Source organism: Ascaphus truei, chromosome 3, assembly GCF_040206685.1.
Source record: "Ascaphus truei isolate aAscTru1 chromosome 3, aAscTru1.hap1, whole genome shotgun sequence".
NCBI classification, from domain to species: domain Eukaryota; kingdom Metazoa; phylum Chordata; class Amphibia; order Anura; family Ascaphidae; genus Ascaphus; species Ascaphus truei.
In genome coordinates, this window is record NC_134485.1 from 276,636,695 (window position 1) to 276,656,777 (window position 20,083).

General features: G+C 39.7%; 1 protein-coding gene across 4 annotated transcripts in view; it reads right to left on the reverse strand.

The window, feature by feature from the left end:
- Positions 1-20,083, reverse strand: part of GPC6 (glypican 6) — a 1,577,578-nt gene that overhangs the window by 471,169 nt on the left and 1,086,326 nt on the right. For all 4 annotated transcript variants that reach the window (XM_075590866.1, XM_075590865.1, XM_075590869.1 and 1 more), the window contains one exon: positions 17,745-17,910. In XM_075590866.1, coding sequence (XP_075446981.1) covers positions 17,745-17,910 — 166 coding nt within the window. The remainder of the gene's footprint in view (positions 1-17,744; positions 17,911-20,083) is intronic.

Here is a 20,083-nt window from a genome sequence, read left to right on the forward strand (position 1 = left end):
ATATATTCATTTTTGGAGTTTTTAATTTAATCATGAATGTTATAGTAATCAATACTATTGTATGTGTGTAAAAAATACATTTGGGCTATATTCAGTTCTTGCATTGTTCAAATAATACCATACATAGAAAATAATTTTCATGGCCTAACCTTAGAGCCCTCGAGTATTTCTCTCACCACTCAATATATGATAGAAAAGCTTAAGGAGAAAAAACACTTGACACCTGGCTGGAGGTCAAATCCTTACAGTTTTGATTAAATGACAAGATTAAAAAACAAAATGACTACTTAGTCTCCACCCTGACAGATATATCCCTTAACGTGGCAATACAGTTGCATTTTTCTTGTTGCTTTTTTTAAATTTAGTAAATGCCACCGTTGCCTAGCTTTAAGGAAATGTAATTATGTAAGCTGTCGATCAATCCATTCTCCCGTGATCAATTGGCAAATATCCGGCTTCCCCCCGGTTTATTATATGATTGCCTAGTTCAAAAGAGGAAGTGCTGTACCTTTGTAAATGGTTGCTATGGCAATGCAAGGAAGGTTAATACATTAAAACAAATTAAAAGGGACATAAAGAGTGGGTGAGAAGGAAATAAAAAAATGCAGTAAGTACTGCTGCGGACAGCTTCAGTCTCACACTTACCCGTCTTGTCCCGCAGCTGTTTTCGGGCTGGCGCCGAACTTGGCCGCGCGCCAGCTGCATCTTCCCCGCATCCTTCCCCTCGTTCCCCTCCCCTCGCGACCTCTGCCTCTGCTCTGCCCTGCTTCTCCGGGTCTCCCTGTGCTTCCCACAGCCCCCCTTACCCCGCCCCCACCTTCGGGGAACCCTGGGAACGCGCGCCACGCGCGCACTCACCCTGGCACATGTGACAGCACATCAGTGACGCGCGGCACGCGGCGGGAAAAAAAAATCAGCCGCGTCTGCCCGCACATTGCGGTGGCGGCCGCTGAAGACTCAGCTCGGCCGCCACTGTATCTAATACTACACAACTGGTGTATTAAAAAAAAACACAGATTATGAATGTAAGCTTAATACATTTAAACTCATTAATAAGGGTATAAAGAGTGGGGGAGAGGGGGAACTAGTAAGTTTATACAGTAATACTACCACCAATGATTCATTTAAAAAAGACACACAAAAAAGACCCATAGGATTTTGAATGTATTTAAATACAATGCCAAAAAACCTGCGCACCACAGTGGCAACAAACGCCAACCAGGAACTGCCCAGCAATCTGGTCTCAGCATTTTCCATCCATTAATATTCACGGCCACTGCCCAGTGGCCTTAATGTACCACAGGCCAAATCAGGTTTTCAGAATTTCCAGACCCACATATGATGGGGTTTCGTAACCCAAAGAACTATCTGCTGCAGCTGTGACAATAAGACAACACCAAAATTTGGTTTAAAATAAACAAAGCTGTACATTTTTTTGTCATTTCTCTTTTTTAATCAATGGTTATGCATGTACATAAACATCCTTTTTTCTTTTTTTTTTAATATTTCTTTTTTGTTTATGTAACCCTGCTTCCCCCACCATATCGCAGATAGGGTCTATTATGGGGAAAACTATGCTGGTCACTTGGAGTAGTGTGGTGCATACCTGCTGATAAACAGTAGCCCTGAGTCTCCCTGATGGTAGGGGATAACAACAGGACAGGCTTCTGGGGCATATATGAATTCTTACACACAGTGACTGCGCCTCTATCTCTTGCAGTCCCAAAGGATAAGGGGAGAAATCGCTGTTTGAGAGTCTTTCTCCTTCTTCCCAATAGATTTCAATCTCAGGACAGAAGTATAGTAAACATGATCTCTTTATTCACTATGCACAAAGCACAGCAGTCACTCAGCAGAACTAGGGCCTACACCCTCAGAATGTCCCTGGACTACACTCCAAGCCAGAGGGCACCAGGAGCAGTCCTAGCTCTTCCCTTACTCCCTGGTGGAGTAAGGGGAACAGTCTCCCACCACTCCCCTAACGGAGGGCACACAGTGTACAGAGCCCTGCACACTGTACTCGGGTACACCAGCCTCTCTCACGGTAGAGGCAACTGCTAAATTCAGGAAGTTCAGCCCTTTAATTACAGATCCAGTAAGAACCAGACCCTTGCCTCTGATTGGACACCAGACCTGATTACCTACCTTCTCTGTGACTCACTGAGCTGCAGGAGTGTGGGGAAAACCCATGATTACTCCTGGCAACCTGCCCTTTCCAGGGATTACTGCCAGGAACTTGGCAGACAGATAGCCCAAGCCAGACAGGGCTATATTTAAAAAGTCCTTTCACACATTTTCCTTTATTTAAAGCTTTCTCTTGTTTTCTTTTTTAAAACAAACAAATGCTCATATACAAACAAATGCTCATATAAAATGCTCAAATTAAATCACTAAAATAATAAAGGGATGCACAGAGGGACAAATAGCCAGTGACTCAAGGAACACAGGAATTCTTCCCCCAACTCTAAAAACCTCCCTTAGCCTTTAACATAAAAAAAAAAAAGCTCTAAGAACTGAAAGTTTTTATTTAGTAGAGGTTCAAGTAGCTGGCCATACCATGTGTATGTACCCTTATGGCCAGAATGCACAGACTGAGCCACATGAGGAGTTCACTGTTATTCATTTCCCATTTTCTCCATAGAATTTTGTTATGGTAGGATGGCAAAAAATTCCAGCTCAATCCCAAAGTCCTCCCGAACAACAGATGTCAACTGGATTATGTAACATGGATACCGGATACCTGTTGTAGCTACTGCCAGAAGTCTTGAAAATACCACCCCCACTTGCATCACTGTCACAGGAGACCAGGAGCTTTAACACCTTTTAACCAGGATCATTCACTAGGCAGAACACAGTAGAGGAATAAAATTGGGTTTATTCTGATAAAATCCGCAGACACATACATGGAACACATTACACAGAAGAATACACACTTACTTGTGGTCTGGGGTTAAAAACTAGCCTCAAATAGGTGCAGGGCGCCTGCTTTGTAAGGCTTACCCTGACCAGGAAATCCCTCCCAGCTACCTGGTCCTCTGACTCTGAAAGCGCTATTACGACCCCGCCAGGATACTTGCTGCAGCATCTTCCAGACAAGGTAAATGGGCATGAAGGGGTTAATGCATACCTGCAGCCATCCAGGGGGTCCCTAGTATAACAGGGGGTCCATAGTAAAAGGAGGGGTACCCAGATACATGCCCAGGTACCCTGAGCCTGGTATAGGGTTACACGGGGGGCACCAGCTATGTGATAAAGCTGAAGACAAGGGTGCCCAATGCTACATCAAATTGACAAAACATATATGGTAATGAGTATAAAGTTTAAATACTTGAATAATAATAGTAATTACTTGGTTTTTTAGTTAGACCCTTTGGCCAAAGCGTCGTAAGCCTGCATACCAACCGTCAAGGTAAACCAAAAATGCAAGTCCTAACACCAACATTTCCTAAAATAATTATTTTTTGAGTCTTAATTTTGTTTTTCTTTTTGGTCTCAATTTATTCTTATCTGTTTTGTATTAACATATTATTGTTGTTGATACTAATATTATTGTTCTTTTCAGCATTATTATATGATATTCATACTCTATTTATTTATTTGTTATTATATTTTATTCATTTATGGTTACTGTTATTGTTTCTGTTTGTTCCCTATCAATGTATTCCAAGGGTCTTTAGTCCATATATACTGTTATGGACATATTCCTGTAGACAACTTTGTATATGGATACTATGATAAGATAATTTTTCTATACTATCTTATTAATATTAATAAGTATCTTTATTCATATATATCCTTTACCTCGCCAGATCATTCTATAAGACTGCTTTCTTTTAATTTATTCTAGTGTTTGTTTTAGTTTTGTTTTTACGCTTGGTTATGGAATATGTTTCTTCACTGTGTTGATCCTTGTGACACACAGTTGTTGTGCAGCTGATTTGGTCTACCCCCCGACTCGAGCGTGTAGCATCTAGTTCATTTATTTCATTGGTTCTCTCTTTGAGCCAATCAAATTGTAGCACGGCGATTTCGCGCCATTGGGCTTACACGTCATAGATCAGCTGAGGTGGGGGGACGCCTATATCAGCTGTGGCAGACACAGTTTGTAAAATATTCTCTTTGACAAAGGACGATGGCCCGAAACGCCTAAGCTTTTTACTGATCCCACACCATGATGTTTATCATGGAATAAAGGACTTTTATTCTTACATCGGTGTCTAGCCCCCTCCTTCTCCTGCTGTGCTCCGTTGTTTCCCTCGTGGATTTTTCTCCAGGTTCTAACACTAAAACTGTGAATCCTTCCTGTTACCTCTGTATGAGGGGAAGGAACTGCAGTGAGTCTTGTCCATTCAGCAAGTTGCCAGAACCTCCCAAGTTACAAAGGTGGGGAGGGGCGAGCTCGCCCCTCCCCACCTTTTGAGAAAAAAATTCCCCCCAGTGCTCGCCCCTCCCCACCTTTTTAACTTGGGAGGTTCTGGCAACTTGCTGAATGGACAGGACTCACTGCAGTTCCTTCCCCCTCATACAGAGGTAACAGGAATGGTTCACAGTTTAAGTGTTAGGACCTGCATTTTTGGTTTACCTTGACGTTTGGTATGCAGGCTTACGACGCTTTGGCCAAAGGGTTTAACTAAAAAAACAAGTAATTACTATTATTATTCAAGTATTTATACTCATTACCATATATGTTTTGTCAATTTGATGTAGCATTGGGCACCCCTGTCTTCTGTTGTATACATTTGCCACGCTCAGTAGCACTCATTTTGGCATAAATATATATTCATGATGTGGTGAATGTAGGAGTTTGAGCTATCTGGGAATATGTGTGTTAATCAATGTGATAAAGCTGAGCAGGATTTATTTATTCATTTCTAAGGCTGTGGCCGCACTAGCGCTGACCGCGTTCATGCTTGAGAGCAGTGTCCTTGCTATTTCGCAAACGTGCGCGGGAGGGGGGCATTGTGGTCAAGTTGAGTGCGCTAGAAAAGTAATTATTTTTTTACGCAAGTGCGGGTGTGCGGGTGTGCGTGCGTGCCTGCACACGACGCACCGCATGAGCGTGGACTTACATATATAAATATATATAAGTAAAAGTGGCAAGCACCGCCCGCTCAGCGCTAGCGAGGACGGAGCCTAAAGTGTGCCAAGAATGAGGCTAGTGAGTGTAGGCAAGTTATACTCTCACTCCATCCCTGACTTCAGAATAGGAACTTATACATTTCATCACACAAAAGACAGGACACAGTACATTTTATATAAAGAGTTAAATTTAATAGGGAAATGTACTGATAACCTATAAATGAACTGTAGGATTTCAAAGTCATGGATTCCGAGTGATCAAGTGGCTACCAAGCTTGGTGCCTATGGGTCGACTTGAAAGCCTCAGGGATGCCAAGATGTTAGAACAGGAGGGGTACTGTGTTCTGCTTGAGTACCCACATCCTGGGCTAACAGAGGGCTATCCGGACACCCTTTACCAGAGCCCAGACTCTGTGGAGCCTGGACAGTGGGTGGGCTCAGTATGCAAAGAGGCAGAGGTGCCAGGTTGGTGCATGCCCCTTTACAGACTGAAAAAAGGTGCCTTCCTGGCTTTACAATACCGGCAAATCGGTGATTGGCTGGCAGGAGCATTCCCACACTCTGATAGCCTGTAGATGTTGGTGAAGGAGACCCTGAAACCAATAAGTGGACTTGCAGCCAGTGAGGAGCTCAGATTCTAAGCGCCACACCAACAGCGGCAAATTCAAAGATGCTCTGTACTAAATAGACGCGAACCGGCTTCAAGGATTTTCAACTCAAAAAAGTCCTGCTTTTGAGAATGTAGCGGTCGCGGCTGGCATTGCATGCCGAAAACAGTTTCTGGACTTTCGTGAGTATCTACCGGTCAAGGAAAAGGGCTCCTACAGCGGTCAATTTTGTGACTTTTGTTTAGAGGATTGATTTATTCGTTAGCCCCGTTCCCAGTAAGTGTGTTACCCCTGTAAATTGTGTTACATTGTGTCTTTTGCTGAAATAAATTGCAATTTATTTTACCTCCTTGCTTTGCTCAATCAATGATCCTGGTATTGTATGTATGTATGTCTTTATTTGTATAGCGCCATAAAATGTACATAGCGCTTCACAGTAGTAATACATGTCATATAAATAACAAATATAAATAACACATCATGGGAATAAGTGCTTCAGACATACTGTAAAAGTAACATTAAGGAAGGAGTCCCTGCTCCGAGGAGCTTACAATCTAAGTATTAAAAGGTGTTAATAAACCTGGTCTCCGTGACAACATTGCATGATATACAGATATTACATTGTCCCTTGCTTATGGTGCTACTTAGCTGCCAGGGACCCATGGTTTTCAGGTGTAACCAGTCTGGCTTCACCTTTATTATGAAGACTGTTTATCCCTTACCATCACAATCACACTTACTAGAAAAACTAGGTGACTGTTATTGCCTAAACTTAGCTTTTTTAAATGACATAAATTACTCCAGCATGCTCATAATTGCCCTGAGCTTTCCCTGGGGCAATATGTACTCATCATTATGGAATATCTCTCAATCCCCAAGAAGCTACTCACCAAGGTTGTACCCTCCATTTTCCCCACTGCTGGTGTAACCCCAAATTCCAAGGCTATCTGCAAGAATTTGGTGAGTCAGCTGCCACAAACATCTGACCCTTTTGGATGCAGACAAAGGAAGTCATCCAAGTAGAGGCTAACTCCTTCAGCCTGCACCATTTGCTTGACCACCCACTCTAAAAAAGCTGGTAAATGTTTCAGACAGAAACACGATACCGAACACCCCGTTGGTAGGCACAAGACTTCCAGGTTTCTGGCAAGGAGATGATTATAGCAACATGGGTGCACCAGGAAACAGAATGCTGCTCAGGGAAATCTCCTTCTCTATCTTTAGCCTTATAATCCCAAAATAATTCCTAATTGATTTCATGTTTTTCTGCCTTGACATCTAATCGCAATTTACAAAGGGGATCCATAACCCATACTGAAACCGCTCCCAAACAGTTTTGCTGCTTTCCTAATTGGGTAGCTGTTTAGTCAGATCATCATTCATTCTGGGATCACTGCAATCATCACCCTTTTCTGTAGAATCTCTTGCTGCGCATCCAACACCAACTTTTTCCTTAAGGAAGCAATTAGCCTCTAAATTTGTTTACCTACACAGTGAGCATTCATTATAAAACTGGTAACTGGCTCAGAATTAGCACTGGCCATTGTTAAAGACCCCTTTTTCAACCCAACTGAAGAGGTAATGGGCCTCGACCTAAGGTCATGTCTGCTTCTCCCAGAGCGTTCTCTCCATCTATTTAAATTCATTTCACAGATGTGCTTCAACAATTAATTTCCTTTACATATAGTATTTCTGTGAAAAACATAATTTGAGATTACCATTTACAGAATATTTGAGGAACAGACTGCTGTTTTTGCTGGATTTCCAGTCTAGTATGAGGCAAAACTAAAACATACAGTTATTGACAATGGGCTTGAATTTGTCTTTACTCCCATGATATTTAACATGTAATTACATGTTAGTTTATGTTAAGGGGGGTAATAATGTCTGCTATGTCTGTGAAATAGTGTTAATTACATTTGATGTTAATTGCTAGCCAAAAAAGTTTGTCACTTCAGACATAGCACATTTTTTTTTTTTTTACACAAATACAATATAAAATGTGATGTTTGGAAACAGAGTTTTATACATCTCATAACTAGAGATTGGTGAAATATTAAACGGAATCGAATCCACCACGGATCGGCAAGTTATTTTCATCCACGGAATTCCATGGATCAGTCTCAAAAAGGCAGATTCTGTATTTTTCCTATTACTTAAAATCTGTCCAACGGATTCTGAACCCGAATCCGTCAAACAAAATCTGAATCAGTCAAATGGAATCTGAATTCGTCAAACAGAATTATTATGGAAGGAAGAGTACATAAATACCAATGTATTCGGATTCAAGTTAAATCCATGCGGCCGACCCAACAGCGAATTTTAAAGAATCGGGGCCTCCTTTCAATGAAGTAATTCGATCAAATTTGACAGGACAAGTCCGGAAATCAGCGGATGGGATTCAGATACTGAAGGCTTTCCCATCTCTAATTATAATCTGCACGTCATGTAGTTCCTCTCTGTCCATGGTGGAAAACTTGGAGAACAGACCTTGAAAAATGTACGCAATATGAAAAAGATGCAATTTTTATTAATTTTACTAAAAAATTGCACTTATACATTACCCCCTCTGTCTCTCTTTTATTACCCTTAATTTCTCTTCCTGATGGCTCACTGTAAAATTATGCAGTATTCTCACTTTGAGGAATTTATGTAAGGGAAGAAAACAACTGTTATGATATCTGGTTTTATGACATCATGCCACTTGTAAGGATCTACAAAATTATTTGCTATATTCTATACAAAGAAGCTATTTATTTATGATTTCAATGGGTTGTTTTACAGTACAAAGTATTGCTGATTTCAGAGAAAATGTATGCAGTATGTCACCTAACATCCATGAAATATTAGTCTTTACAAAGACTTCACTGTCAGGATAGCATCTAGGGCCTCAGAGCCATAAAGGTAACATGTCACCACCTTGGCCTGCTAATTAGCACACCCTAGAGGACTGCTTAAACCTCTGTTGTCTGCGGTTCTGCCTTCTCTCTCTACAGGATATTTCATCTTGTACTAGGACCTTTACAACTTTCAAAAGAGTTGTGACAACTATAAAAAATACACAGTAGTTGCAGGGGGTGATGTGGCCTCCTACATAAGCCAGTAGCTTCAGAATTTCCACAGTACACTTGGGAAGCCAACCTTTATAATGAACAAAACACCTTAAGAATAAAAAATATACAGCGGTCAAAAGTCATAAAAAGGAAATAAATGAAGTGGGAAGCTGCCGGGGCACCAGAGCTAATAATCAGCTAGGCAAGAGAGCTGGTATAATTGGAAAAATAATAGTACAGTACATACAGTACCAAAAAGGGTTAACATACTGTACAGATAGTAGCAGTAAAATAAGGATGAAGGTATACCTACAGTAACAGAACATTCTATCATTTACAGAGAAGGCAGTCCAAACTTAGCTTGGTGCCTCAGAGCAGCTGTTGTATGGAAAGTCCTAGAGTGCAGAGTCCAGCATTCCAAAGGATAAAATGAGGCTAATCCAGTTCAGAGAATATGGAAGAGGATGGAGTTTAGTGGACCACTAAACTCAAAGACTAAACTAGACTCAAAAGCAGCAGTCATTCCCAGGACAGCGGTGGCCAAGTGGGGATGCACCTACAATAGTACTTAGGCCCCCTGCAGCTGCAAAAGAGAGTGGGAAGCGGTGGTTGCTGCCAGCAGGAAAAGGTGTCAGGTGGCACCCATGGTGAGGACACCTGACTGCCTTTCACCCTCAGCTAACAGCTATAGTACAGCAGTGGGTCAAATACCATAGGACCAATAAAGAGCAGAATTATACCGAAAAGAGCTGTACACTCCTATTCAAGAAGCACTTTGCAGTAATATATGTACTTAATCAAATGATTCAGTAAAATAGGGAAAATAAGGGTTACTCAATACACATTATAGAAGAAGGGGCTTGGGTTGATGGCGAGGGGAGCAACAGCTTTGATTAGCAAGAGCATGAAGCACAATTTGTGAGCCAAATTCCTTTGCTAGTTACAGGTTGATTTGTCTGACTTATGTGTTTGTGACTGTGTGTATGGGGGTCATTACCAGTTCAGTAATTGAGTACTAATTTAAAGGTCACTTGCACTAAAGAAGTTATATGTGTAGAAAGACTGAGTATGAGAATTGCCTTTGTGTTGGTCTGTCTATATGTTTGGAGGAGATCACATTTTGTGTATGTCTATGTAAGTACTGTATCTGTATGCCTGTGTCTCTCTAGCTGAGTCAATGTGCATCTTACCTGTAAAATGATGCCCTTGTGAACACAAAACATACAGTATAAGCTCAGGATAGTCTATCAACCAATTTTTTTAAATAGGAATATGTAATTCTGTAATTGATCTTTTTGCTAATATGTTTTCAAATCTAATAAACATATCTAATTTTTTTTTTTTACAAATTTTGGAGATTATAGAAAAAGTAGTTACATGGCTAATTTATTTTAATTTATTGTAACGGCCAATAATTAATAAATTAGACAGCATTTTAAAATGTGTGTAACTAAAATTAAGATTTTAGAGAAGGCATTTAACCTACATATTTAGTTATGTGGGATTTCATAAAAATATTTATTAGTTGCTTACCATTGATAAACAACAATATCAATATTGTATCTTTTTCTTTTAAGTATTCTGCAGCTTTCATTCTTTGTTATAATAATACATACTGTATAATATGAATACTGACTTCTGGATTATTTATAATTACTGCAGCATTGACTTTTATACCTATCAATTAAATGCAAAATGCAACACAACCTACGAAACTAATCCTCAATCTCTTATTATTATTTTGCTGTATTTAATATTCTGTTTGAGTTGAAATAACAGTACTGGAGAATTGCTGTGGAAGGATTTACTAGGTGGTGTCACCTCAAACTGCACTGTTGAGATTTATCTGACTTTTATTATCTTTCTACCCCTTATTGTTAAAAGTATGGATTTTGGAGCATAGCCATTTCCTTTTAAAATCCCTATTGTTCTAAAAAGTTAGGCCCTGAACCACAAAGCTCCCTTGACATTAACTTTACTTAATGTAATATTTAGACTACTCTGGGACTTAATGTTACATGTTAGGTCATACTTAAACTTGGCATTACTCCCATCCACACCATGGAATAGGGCTTTAACTGTGTCTGGATAGGTAAGATTTAACTAAGATTGTGTGTGTGTGTGGCCTCCTGCAGACTGAGGTGTAATTATACAATGGGAACAAACTTTGGCCAGGGTATACATAAAGGTAATGCCTGAAAGAAGGCCCACCGTAGAGTAGAGATTATTAAATATGGTGGAGGGTAGAGGACAATGAAGAGGGAGATGAGAAGCAGGAAGGTATTTAAGATTATTGAAGCAGAGGCCTGAATCCGCCCCCACAATTACAGGCAATTTGACATAGAATAGCATCACTTGGTTAAAGTCCTATTTCAGATTTCCAGTTTTGATTAACACCAAGAAATACATAACATCTTGTTATTGGGAGATAACACAGTGTTGTTCTACAATAACGTGAAGTTAAACCTATACTATTGAGCTAGAATGGTAGTTGTTTTGCATATAATAGGCTTTGAGGATACACACTAACCTTGGGGAACATAACACTCATTACTGTTTTAGGTAACACCACATTGTGATCCTTGATTTAGCAATGATTTTTGGATATAGTCCATAACAAACTAAACAGAATCCTAGGACAAGCCTGTCACGGGAGACCAGGTTTATTCTACACCTTTTACCAGTATCAAATATTGAACCAGATAATGAAATAAATTGAGAAATTGAGATTTATTCACAGAAATAGGCATACAGACAGGTGAAAAGACTCACTTACTTGGGGACTGGGTTGAAAAACTAGACTTTCTTGCTGTGCACTCTAAAACAGAGTTTTTTTTCTTTGACCGGGACATACTCTAGCTCCAAACATCCTGGAACTAAAATCGTCTTGAAATCCCAACCACGCCCACCAGGTTCCTTTCTGAGGATTTGGTTGCAAAAAGCTGGACTTAGAATATTTTCCGGATAGACTTTTCTGGTTGGTGTTCTGCTATTTGTGCAAGAGCACTTTCAAAAAGTCCCCCTCCAACTTCTGGCACTCAGAATATTACCGGTGATTGACTTTGGGGTTTCTTATAGTAACTCGGAGTTCATTCACAAAATATTACAGCCAATCAGAGCGTGGTAACTTACTTTCTCAACAGCCAATCAGAGCAATGCTAATCTGGAAAGCCAAGTAAGTGGGGAATCTGAATCTGCCAACGGACATGCGCAAGTTTGCCACCTTAGTCCCTTGCTATTCAGATGCCACCCACTTGGTTAGACTCCTCCAAGTCTGGTGAGGTAAATTGCAGCCCGGACAACAGCCATTCATCCCAGGACGTGGGTACTTGAGCCTTTCGCCGTTACCCAAATGGTCCTCACACACCTGTTATCCCTTGGTGCCTTTCATCTTCGATGTCCTGCAGAATTACAGGCAACAAACATGGTAGCCCTGGTAGCCTGTCAACCATTGGTTCTGAAAGTCCTAACTCATTTACCGTGCACAACAGTATATTAAACAAACTGTTAATAAAAATATACTTGTATATCTCCTAAATCTGTGGGTATGGGGAATAGAAAGTTGCACTTTATTTTCTACTAGCCTTTATTCCCCATACACTATCTCAGAGACTTGGATTGGACTGTAAGACAACCTTATAATTATGGTTGGAGTGCCCATGAACCCTAATACAGGTTTTGTGCTACCTTAGCATTAACTGGGTATCCCCCCCCTTAACCTACGGAACCCTCGTAGTTACAGGGACACTTTACATCCCTTTGCCCCATTTACCTTTCAGGGCTGTGCTGAAGCAGAGAACCCTAGTGATGAGTCGCTCAAGCGTTTTCAAGGGGAGATATTGCCAGGACAATTTGCCTACATATATCCGAGAACCAAGCATGATTCTTTGGTACATTTTTAGAGGAACTGACAACTCTGGACCCTAACTACCTAGGCACATTCTGACAACAATTTCTCTGCATAATCCCTCTTGAAACTCATACCCTAGCAATCGCTGCTCGCTAGCATCCCTGGAAAGGTAAAAACACAAACATTCTTTATTACCGCAAAGTACAGGTTATGCAGTTACAGTCACTGGGCTCAAGAGCTGACACTCTTGAACCCAAATATTTGGATCAGAGGTAACCAAATAGGACTTGACTTTATTAAGAGCCTGGTTACCCCTTTACCGTCACAAACCCCTTCTGTAAAAAAGAGAAACAGGAAGGACTGCAAAGAACTCCAGTACAGTGAATCCCTATGGAACTGAAAGCACAGACAGATATGAACATATTTAAATGATGCATTATTAGTTCATAGTGGCCAAAGGCATCCACTCTTTCTAGTGCAGGGAACCATTCCTTGCTAGACTGTATTCTCTCCTCAAATGCCAGCAGAATCCAATCCTCTGGCATCCTTCCTGACATTTTCAATGACCATGCAATAGTGTACTGTGTAAGGAAAATGAAACCACCCCAAATCAAGCCCTAAAGTTCTCCTCACTAGAACATTTAGAAACGTTAACCCACAACAGTTTCTTGCAGACCTTACCAGCTGCCCTTGGATCAGAATCGACTTAATTCCCGACCCTGATTCTGCACTCGACTATTTCCAATCCGAGTTCTTAAAACTCTGCGATACCCATGCTCCACTAAGCAGAATAAGTGGGGGGCCCACCTTCCGTGGGTTACAACTGACCTTATAGCACTCTACCATTTCAGGAATGCCTTGTGGAAAAACTACAAAGTAACTGGCACTACCAAGGATCTTAATCACTACAGATGCCTGTGGAATATGTGCACAAGGCAAACAAGACACACAAAAGCACAATATTACTCTGAGAATCTTCACCAGAATGCATCAAACCCAGCTAACTCCTGGAAAGTTATCAACAATATATTCCAGCCTTCTAGCGATCAGCAACCAAGTAATATCACTAAGGAGGGCATTACTCTGAAAAATCCCACTGACATTGCAAATGCATTAAATGATTACTTTGTGGGATGTGCTACTAACTTATTAGCGAAATGCAACCCAAACCACAAACATAAACCTCATTCCGAGAGTACCCCTATAGCCCAATCCTCTCCCGACATTGCTCACAATTTTCAATTTGTCCCAATATCCTAAGAGGAGATAACACCAGCGCACCTCAAACTAAAACTAAGCAGCCAATGCGGACCTGACTTACTACAATCTAGGTTCCTAAGACTTGGTGCCTCAGCCATTGTCAAACCAATTGCTTCCATAGTCAACTCTATCCTGTCTGCAGGCCATATCCCTAAGACCTGGAAAACTGCCAGAGTTGTCCCAATCTTCAAAAGTGGGGACAAAAACACTGTCTCAAACTACAGGCCAATCTCTCTTCTCCTATTTCTATCCAAAGTCATGGTAAAATATGTTCACTCCCAATTAAGCAATTACTATAACAAGACAAATTTCCCTAGCCAATTCCAATCTGGCTTTCACCCCAAACACTCCAGGGTAACTACCCAGCTACAGACTTGCAATGAAATCCAGAGTGGAATGGGGACATCTCACAGGTGCAATATTCCTAGATTGTGCAAATGCTTTTGGTACTGTTGATCATGTTATATTGCTTAAACTCCAGTGTTCTGGAATAGGGAAGCATGCTTTAAACTGGTTTCATTCCTACCTATGAGGTAGATCTCAACATGTGTCCATCTCAGGCTCTAACTCCAAGCCCTTGGATATCACCTGCGTGTCCCTTATGGCTCTGTTCTGGGGCCCCTACTCTTCTCAGTGTTCATCAATGATCTTCCTACAGTTTGCAAGGGAGCTTCAATACACATGTACTCAGATGACACAATCTTATATGCACACAGCCCTAGCCTCTCCGACTTTGAACACATACTTCAATCTGACTTTTGGAGACTTGAAAATTGGATTTCCCAAAACAAACTGTTTTTAAACACTGACAAGACTGTAAAAATGGTATTTTGGACCAAGGCTAAATTTTTAAAGCTTCCAATGAGTGAGTTAAAGATTAGAACCAACGCTAATACTACCCTAACTCCTGTTACTAGTTTCAAATACTTGGGCATATGGTTTGACTCCCATTTAACTTTCGGGATGCACATTGATACCCTGATATCCAAAACCTATGCCAAACATGGCGTACTTTAAAGGAACAAATCCTCCCTAAGTCTGCTGGTCAGAAAGTGTATTGTACTGCAGATGCTAATGCCAATAATCGACTATGGGGACATAGTATACGGCTCGGCACCACAAACCCACCTTAGCAAACTTGATATCCTCTACAATTCAATATGTCGTTTTGTTCTCCAATGCAACTACAACACTCATCACTGCGAAATGCTTAAAGAAAAAGATTGTTTATCACTTGAGTCTAAATGCAAAGTTCATCTTTACTGTCTTGTCTTCAAATTCTTTCTGGGCAAGCTTCCCGTCTATCTGAACAAGCTCCTCACCTCCGCCACATGCAACACTTATCATCTGAGATCTGACTCCAAAAGACTGTTCATTGTCCCAAGGTTCAGCAAGGTATCTGGCCGCTCCTCCTTCTCTTACCGTGCACCCCAGAACTGAAACAATCTACCGGAGACTTTCACAGCCACCACCAGTATAATTTATTTCAATACTAAAGCTTTCTCACATTTTAACCTATTCTGTAACTGCTACATACGTCTATAATATATATTATCTCTAACTGTACATGCAATGTCTTGTATACAGTATAATGCATATCCTGTTCACTTATGCAACTGTATTTGTAACCATGTTTTATTTGTCATTTTAACTCTATGCACAGGACATACTTGAAAATGAGAGGTAACTCTCAATATATTACTTCCTGGTAAAACATTTGATAAATAAATAATAAATAACCACATGCTGGTTATTAGAAAAAAAAGGAATCTAATCAAAATTCAAACCCATATACCTCACAATAAAAATCACGCATCTTGTGTTATTTTTGGAGAGATAAAATTGTAGGCAGGTGTAAGCGGAAAATGTATCTGATGTGTACATGAATATTCAATAACAGTTGGGATTTCTGTCTAGACACAAGTTTCTCTCACACTGTGATTACTAAGGATAAAGGTGTTCGTGCTTTTTTCACAATCATTCTTTGCTCTGTAGTGCTGTAAAAAGAGACTCACAGTAATCCCATAAACTGGCATGTATCTGTGCTTAGAAGCAGAATTACCAGTGAAATATCTTCCTATCCTTCTAGTACAACACCATGTGCCTCCTATTAGCATACATGGTCATTTTGCAAAAAGTCAACAAATGTTTAAATGTTAAGGTATTTAGGTATAAAGGTATGAAAGGGTCTACTTTGACGTTATTGCAAGCTGGATATGTTTTGGTTAAAAACATTGAACTGAATTACCCATACTGTACTTACTTATGATAGGAAAAACATATAGAAATTAATTAGATTATTTGTCATATTGGATGTACATTTTTCCTTAAACTGCGATATATCGAGTGGGAGTGAGATCACGGTAAGACTTCCAATGACTTAACTGACAGTTTTCCTGCAATTTTGCAGCTTAATAAATAAGAACATTGCTCCAAAACTGTAGACAATTGCCTCATTTTAACACTGCATGAATGGGTCAATGCATCAAGGCACATTACTCCTTAGCTTGCCCCAATTCTATCCAATTGGGCCATGAGCATTTTGGGGAGTGTCTGTAGGACAAGTTACGGAAAGAGATAGCCAGGGCAATATTATATTGAAATGTATCAAATGTTGCATATTTAATTGGTGCAGTTTTCCTTTCTTTGCACTAAATGAATGTGTGCATAGGTGGTATTAGATCTGGGTCAAATGTTCAGTAAGAAGGAAGATTTGAAAGATTGATACATTTGTCGCTGCTCGCAAATTGATGCAGATGCTCTGTGTTTGGTGCAAATTGCACAATTTCTGTTACATATCCTCTAAGGGTTGCTGTCCCTGTAGCTTTACCTGCTGGTAGTCCTCTCTCTGTATTTCTCTCCATCCTCCTCCACAGATAAAGCCCTTTATCAGGGTGGTTGGAAGTAATTCTAAGAAATACTTAATATCACATCATACAAATAAACAATAGTAAAAATCCCAATATATTAGAGTTGCTAAAAGGGGGGAAAAACATATAGGCCCAATGAATAAGGCCTGTTTTCTGCCTTCTCATTGCACTAGATTGCAGAGTTTACATTTTGGACTTAGCTCTAGGTGTTATGTAGAAATATCTAGATAGGACCAGCACAAGATATTTCATATGTCTTAGACAGACCTGAAATAGCCTTCTATTCCATTTCTAGGAAAATCAATATTAAAATATCATAGTAAATTTTTTTACAACCAATATTTTCTTCCAAAATCTTTTCAGACATACTGACTGATTACAACAACACATTTTTACCGTCTATACCCAAGGATCATGCAATGTTATAGCTTCAATAGTATACCTCTGTTCCAATGATCGTTTTGTAATGCTCACAACAGCATCTTGAGTTCAAGGCTATATAATCTCAAATTCCATTTTAACTTACACTAGAATATACGTAACTCTACATAAAATATACTGTAGCATTGTTATTGAAAAATAAACATTTTAATAAAACCTCACAATTTGCATCAAATATACAGCATACCTTAAATAGTATGCCCTTACAATGTTCTTTAATAAACAAGACAAGCTGAATAGCATCTCAAATGCTCCTGCCTATTTGTTTAGTAGTAGTCTTACTATTGTTTAACAACAATGCAACTTTACAAATATTTTACTTATTTACTATTACAGTTAAACAACTAAAATTCATGTGCCAGACCATGTTTCTAAACTTTTAGTGTCAGTGAGATGCAACTTAACATATGTAATTAAAGTTTAAACAAGACATCTACCTCATAACACTGGTCAATACTTTATTCTTTACACTCCAGCATCATCATAATATATGTTCTTATGTTCAAACAAATGTAGGCATCCTTGCAGAAGTTAACCCAGCAATTGCTAACAACCGTTATATTGCCAATAACAATCTGCTTACCTATAAAGAGATTCCACTCGATATCCAGATCAGCCTGATTTGCCAGGCAGCCTTTCATCACATTGAGGCAATAGTTGTTGCAGGGTTTCACAGTGGGTAGTCCACGACAATAAGGGCAGTACAACATCTTCATTAGTGCACGTATGCACCCTGGGGTGGGGCTCACCTGTAAATATGCACACACAAAAACATAATAAGAAAATCAATGTTTCCGTCTCAAAAGGGCCAATAACTGAAGGCGACTTTGTAGCAGAATTCAAATGCTGAAGGGTGGCCTGCAAGTAGAAATTAAGCCAAAGAAGCTGGGAGGTTAATTGATTAATGTCCAATGTTTTATTTTGCCTCACAAATCAATAGTTTCATATAACAAAGTTGCTATATTTTTGTCAATTAATGGTATGTCTTACAGACTATAAAAAGATTACATTCATCATTTAGCTTTGTCATAAAATATACAATACAATGATGTAGCAGGTCTTATTTTCTCCATACTAATATTAATTTGATACTTATATCACCTAAAAACGTTCTGTCCCCAAATTAAGGCAGCAATCCATGTCACCTGTCCCTCAAAAATGTACATATTAAGTAAATATTTTATATTAATAACTTCATACATTAGCAGGATAAAAACAATTAGCTTTTGACATTTAGCGGCTTACCTATCATCTTAACCCCTCCAAATATCCCTAGAAAGACCATTACTGTTACTAGTGTGTTTTGCTGTGATAGTAAGCTGGGGGGGGTGCAAAATATTTGCATCTTGCATTAAATGGTGAAGGGAGGGAAGGGAAGTAAGCATAATTATACCTCTGTGTCACCTATGGCACACCTGTGAGCACGTGACTTGTATATGCGACAAAGGTTAATACACACAGCAATCTACCTGATCCAATCTTCACCATGCAGGGTCCCTCAAATGAATACTATCTCCCCTCAATCTGTCCCAATATACCATTTGTCATGAACAGCACACGCGTGAGCATGTGGCTTATATATGTGACCAGGGTTAATACAGTACTGTGACAGGGCTGCTTGCACTATTGTGGAAGTTAAATGCATGTTTGCTTTCTGGCATCAAGTGCACCACTTTTCTTTCTTTCTTTTTATTTCTGTCTTTTTTTGCTGGGCCCAGCGATCTTTTTTTGTTGTTTCCTTTATCTGAAACTTTACTAACCTTTAATGTGGTGTCCTGAGGTCAGTCAGTACAATACAGGTCTGGTTGGTGTTAAACACAGTTTGATGTTACACAGCCATGGGCAGTCTCTGTTAAAAAGGAAAAGGGCGTTTCCTTCCTGCATACCATCCAGGGTGGATTATACCATGGTATGGGGGGGGGGGGGGGGAATTAAAGTAAGTGATACTGAATGTCATTTATTTTGCAGAGTAAAAACATGCATGGGATGTTTGTAAAAGGTACTGTTTTTTGGGGCTTGCTATAGAAAATTGTATGTTGTGTGAAGTGTATTATGTTTGCAAATTGTGTAAGTTTTGGGAGACAACTCCCCTGTGTGGTTTACTTTATTTGGTTTGGTCCAAATGAATACAGAAAACAGGGGGGATAGGGAGTGAGCAACTTAAATCTTGCTAATTAACTTTAAACAGTCATACGATAATTATAAGTGGGTGCAAACTGTGAACTGAAAGTGAATCAGTAAAATAGGGGACACAAAATGATTGTGTACCAAGGAGAATTCACTTGCTAATTAAGCATATGAGTGGCAATATATATCTCAGGGATTGTCCCTGCTCTGTTTAATATATTTTTATTACAATTACATGAACACTCGATAATATATGTTTTAAGTAAATAATAATAATAAAGGTTACATTTTATGTAATAGAGAGGTGTGCATTTAAGTGAATTCTCCTTGGTACACAATCATTTTGTGTCCCCTATTTTATTGGTTCAAATTAACCAGTAATAAAAAGGGAGAGGTTTTCTTTTCCTGGGGGCTCTGCTGTTGTTGCTGCTGCTGTGTGATATGAGGTTGTCTTTTCTGCACTCCTTGTTGCTGCTATGTGATATGAGGTTGTCTCTTTCTGAACTCCTTGTTGCTGCTATGTGATATGAGGATGTCTGTGGAACTTCAGTGACAGGATGCAAACTTTCTAATGCAGATATTGCTGGCTACTCTCTGTATGGAGACATCACGCTGGGAGAACTGGTTGTAGTACACCTGAATGTGGAATACCTAATAAAAAGAAGGTTCAGAGAACAGCAAAAGCCTCTTCCATTCTTCCCAGGGTCTGATGCTGCTGCTTCTTTAAACAAAGGCTGGGACGCAACCTTTCACAAGTACATACAGCTAAACTTGCTTACTCACCTTCACCTGCAC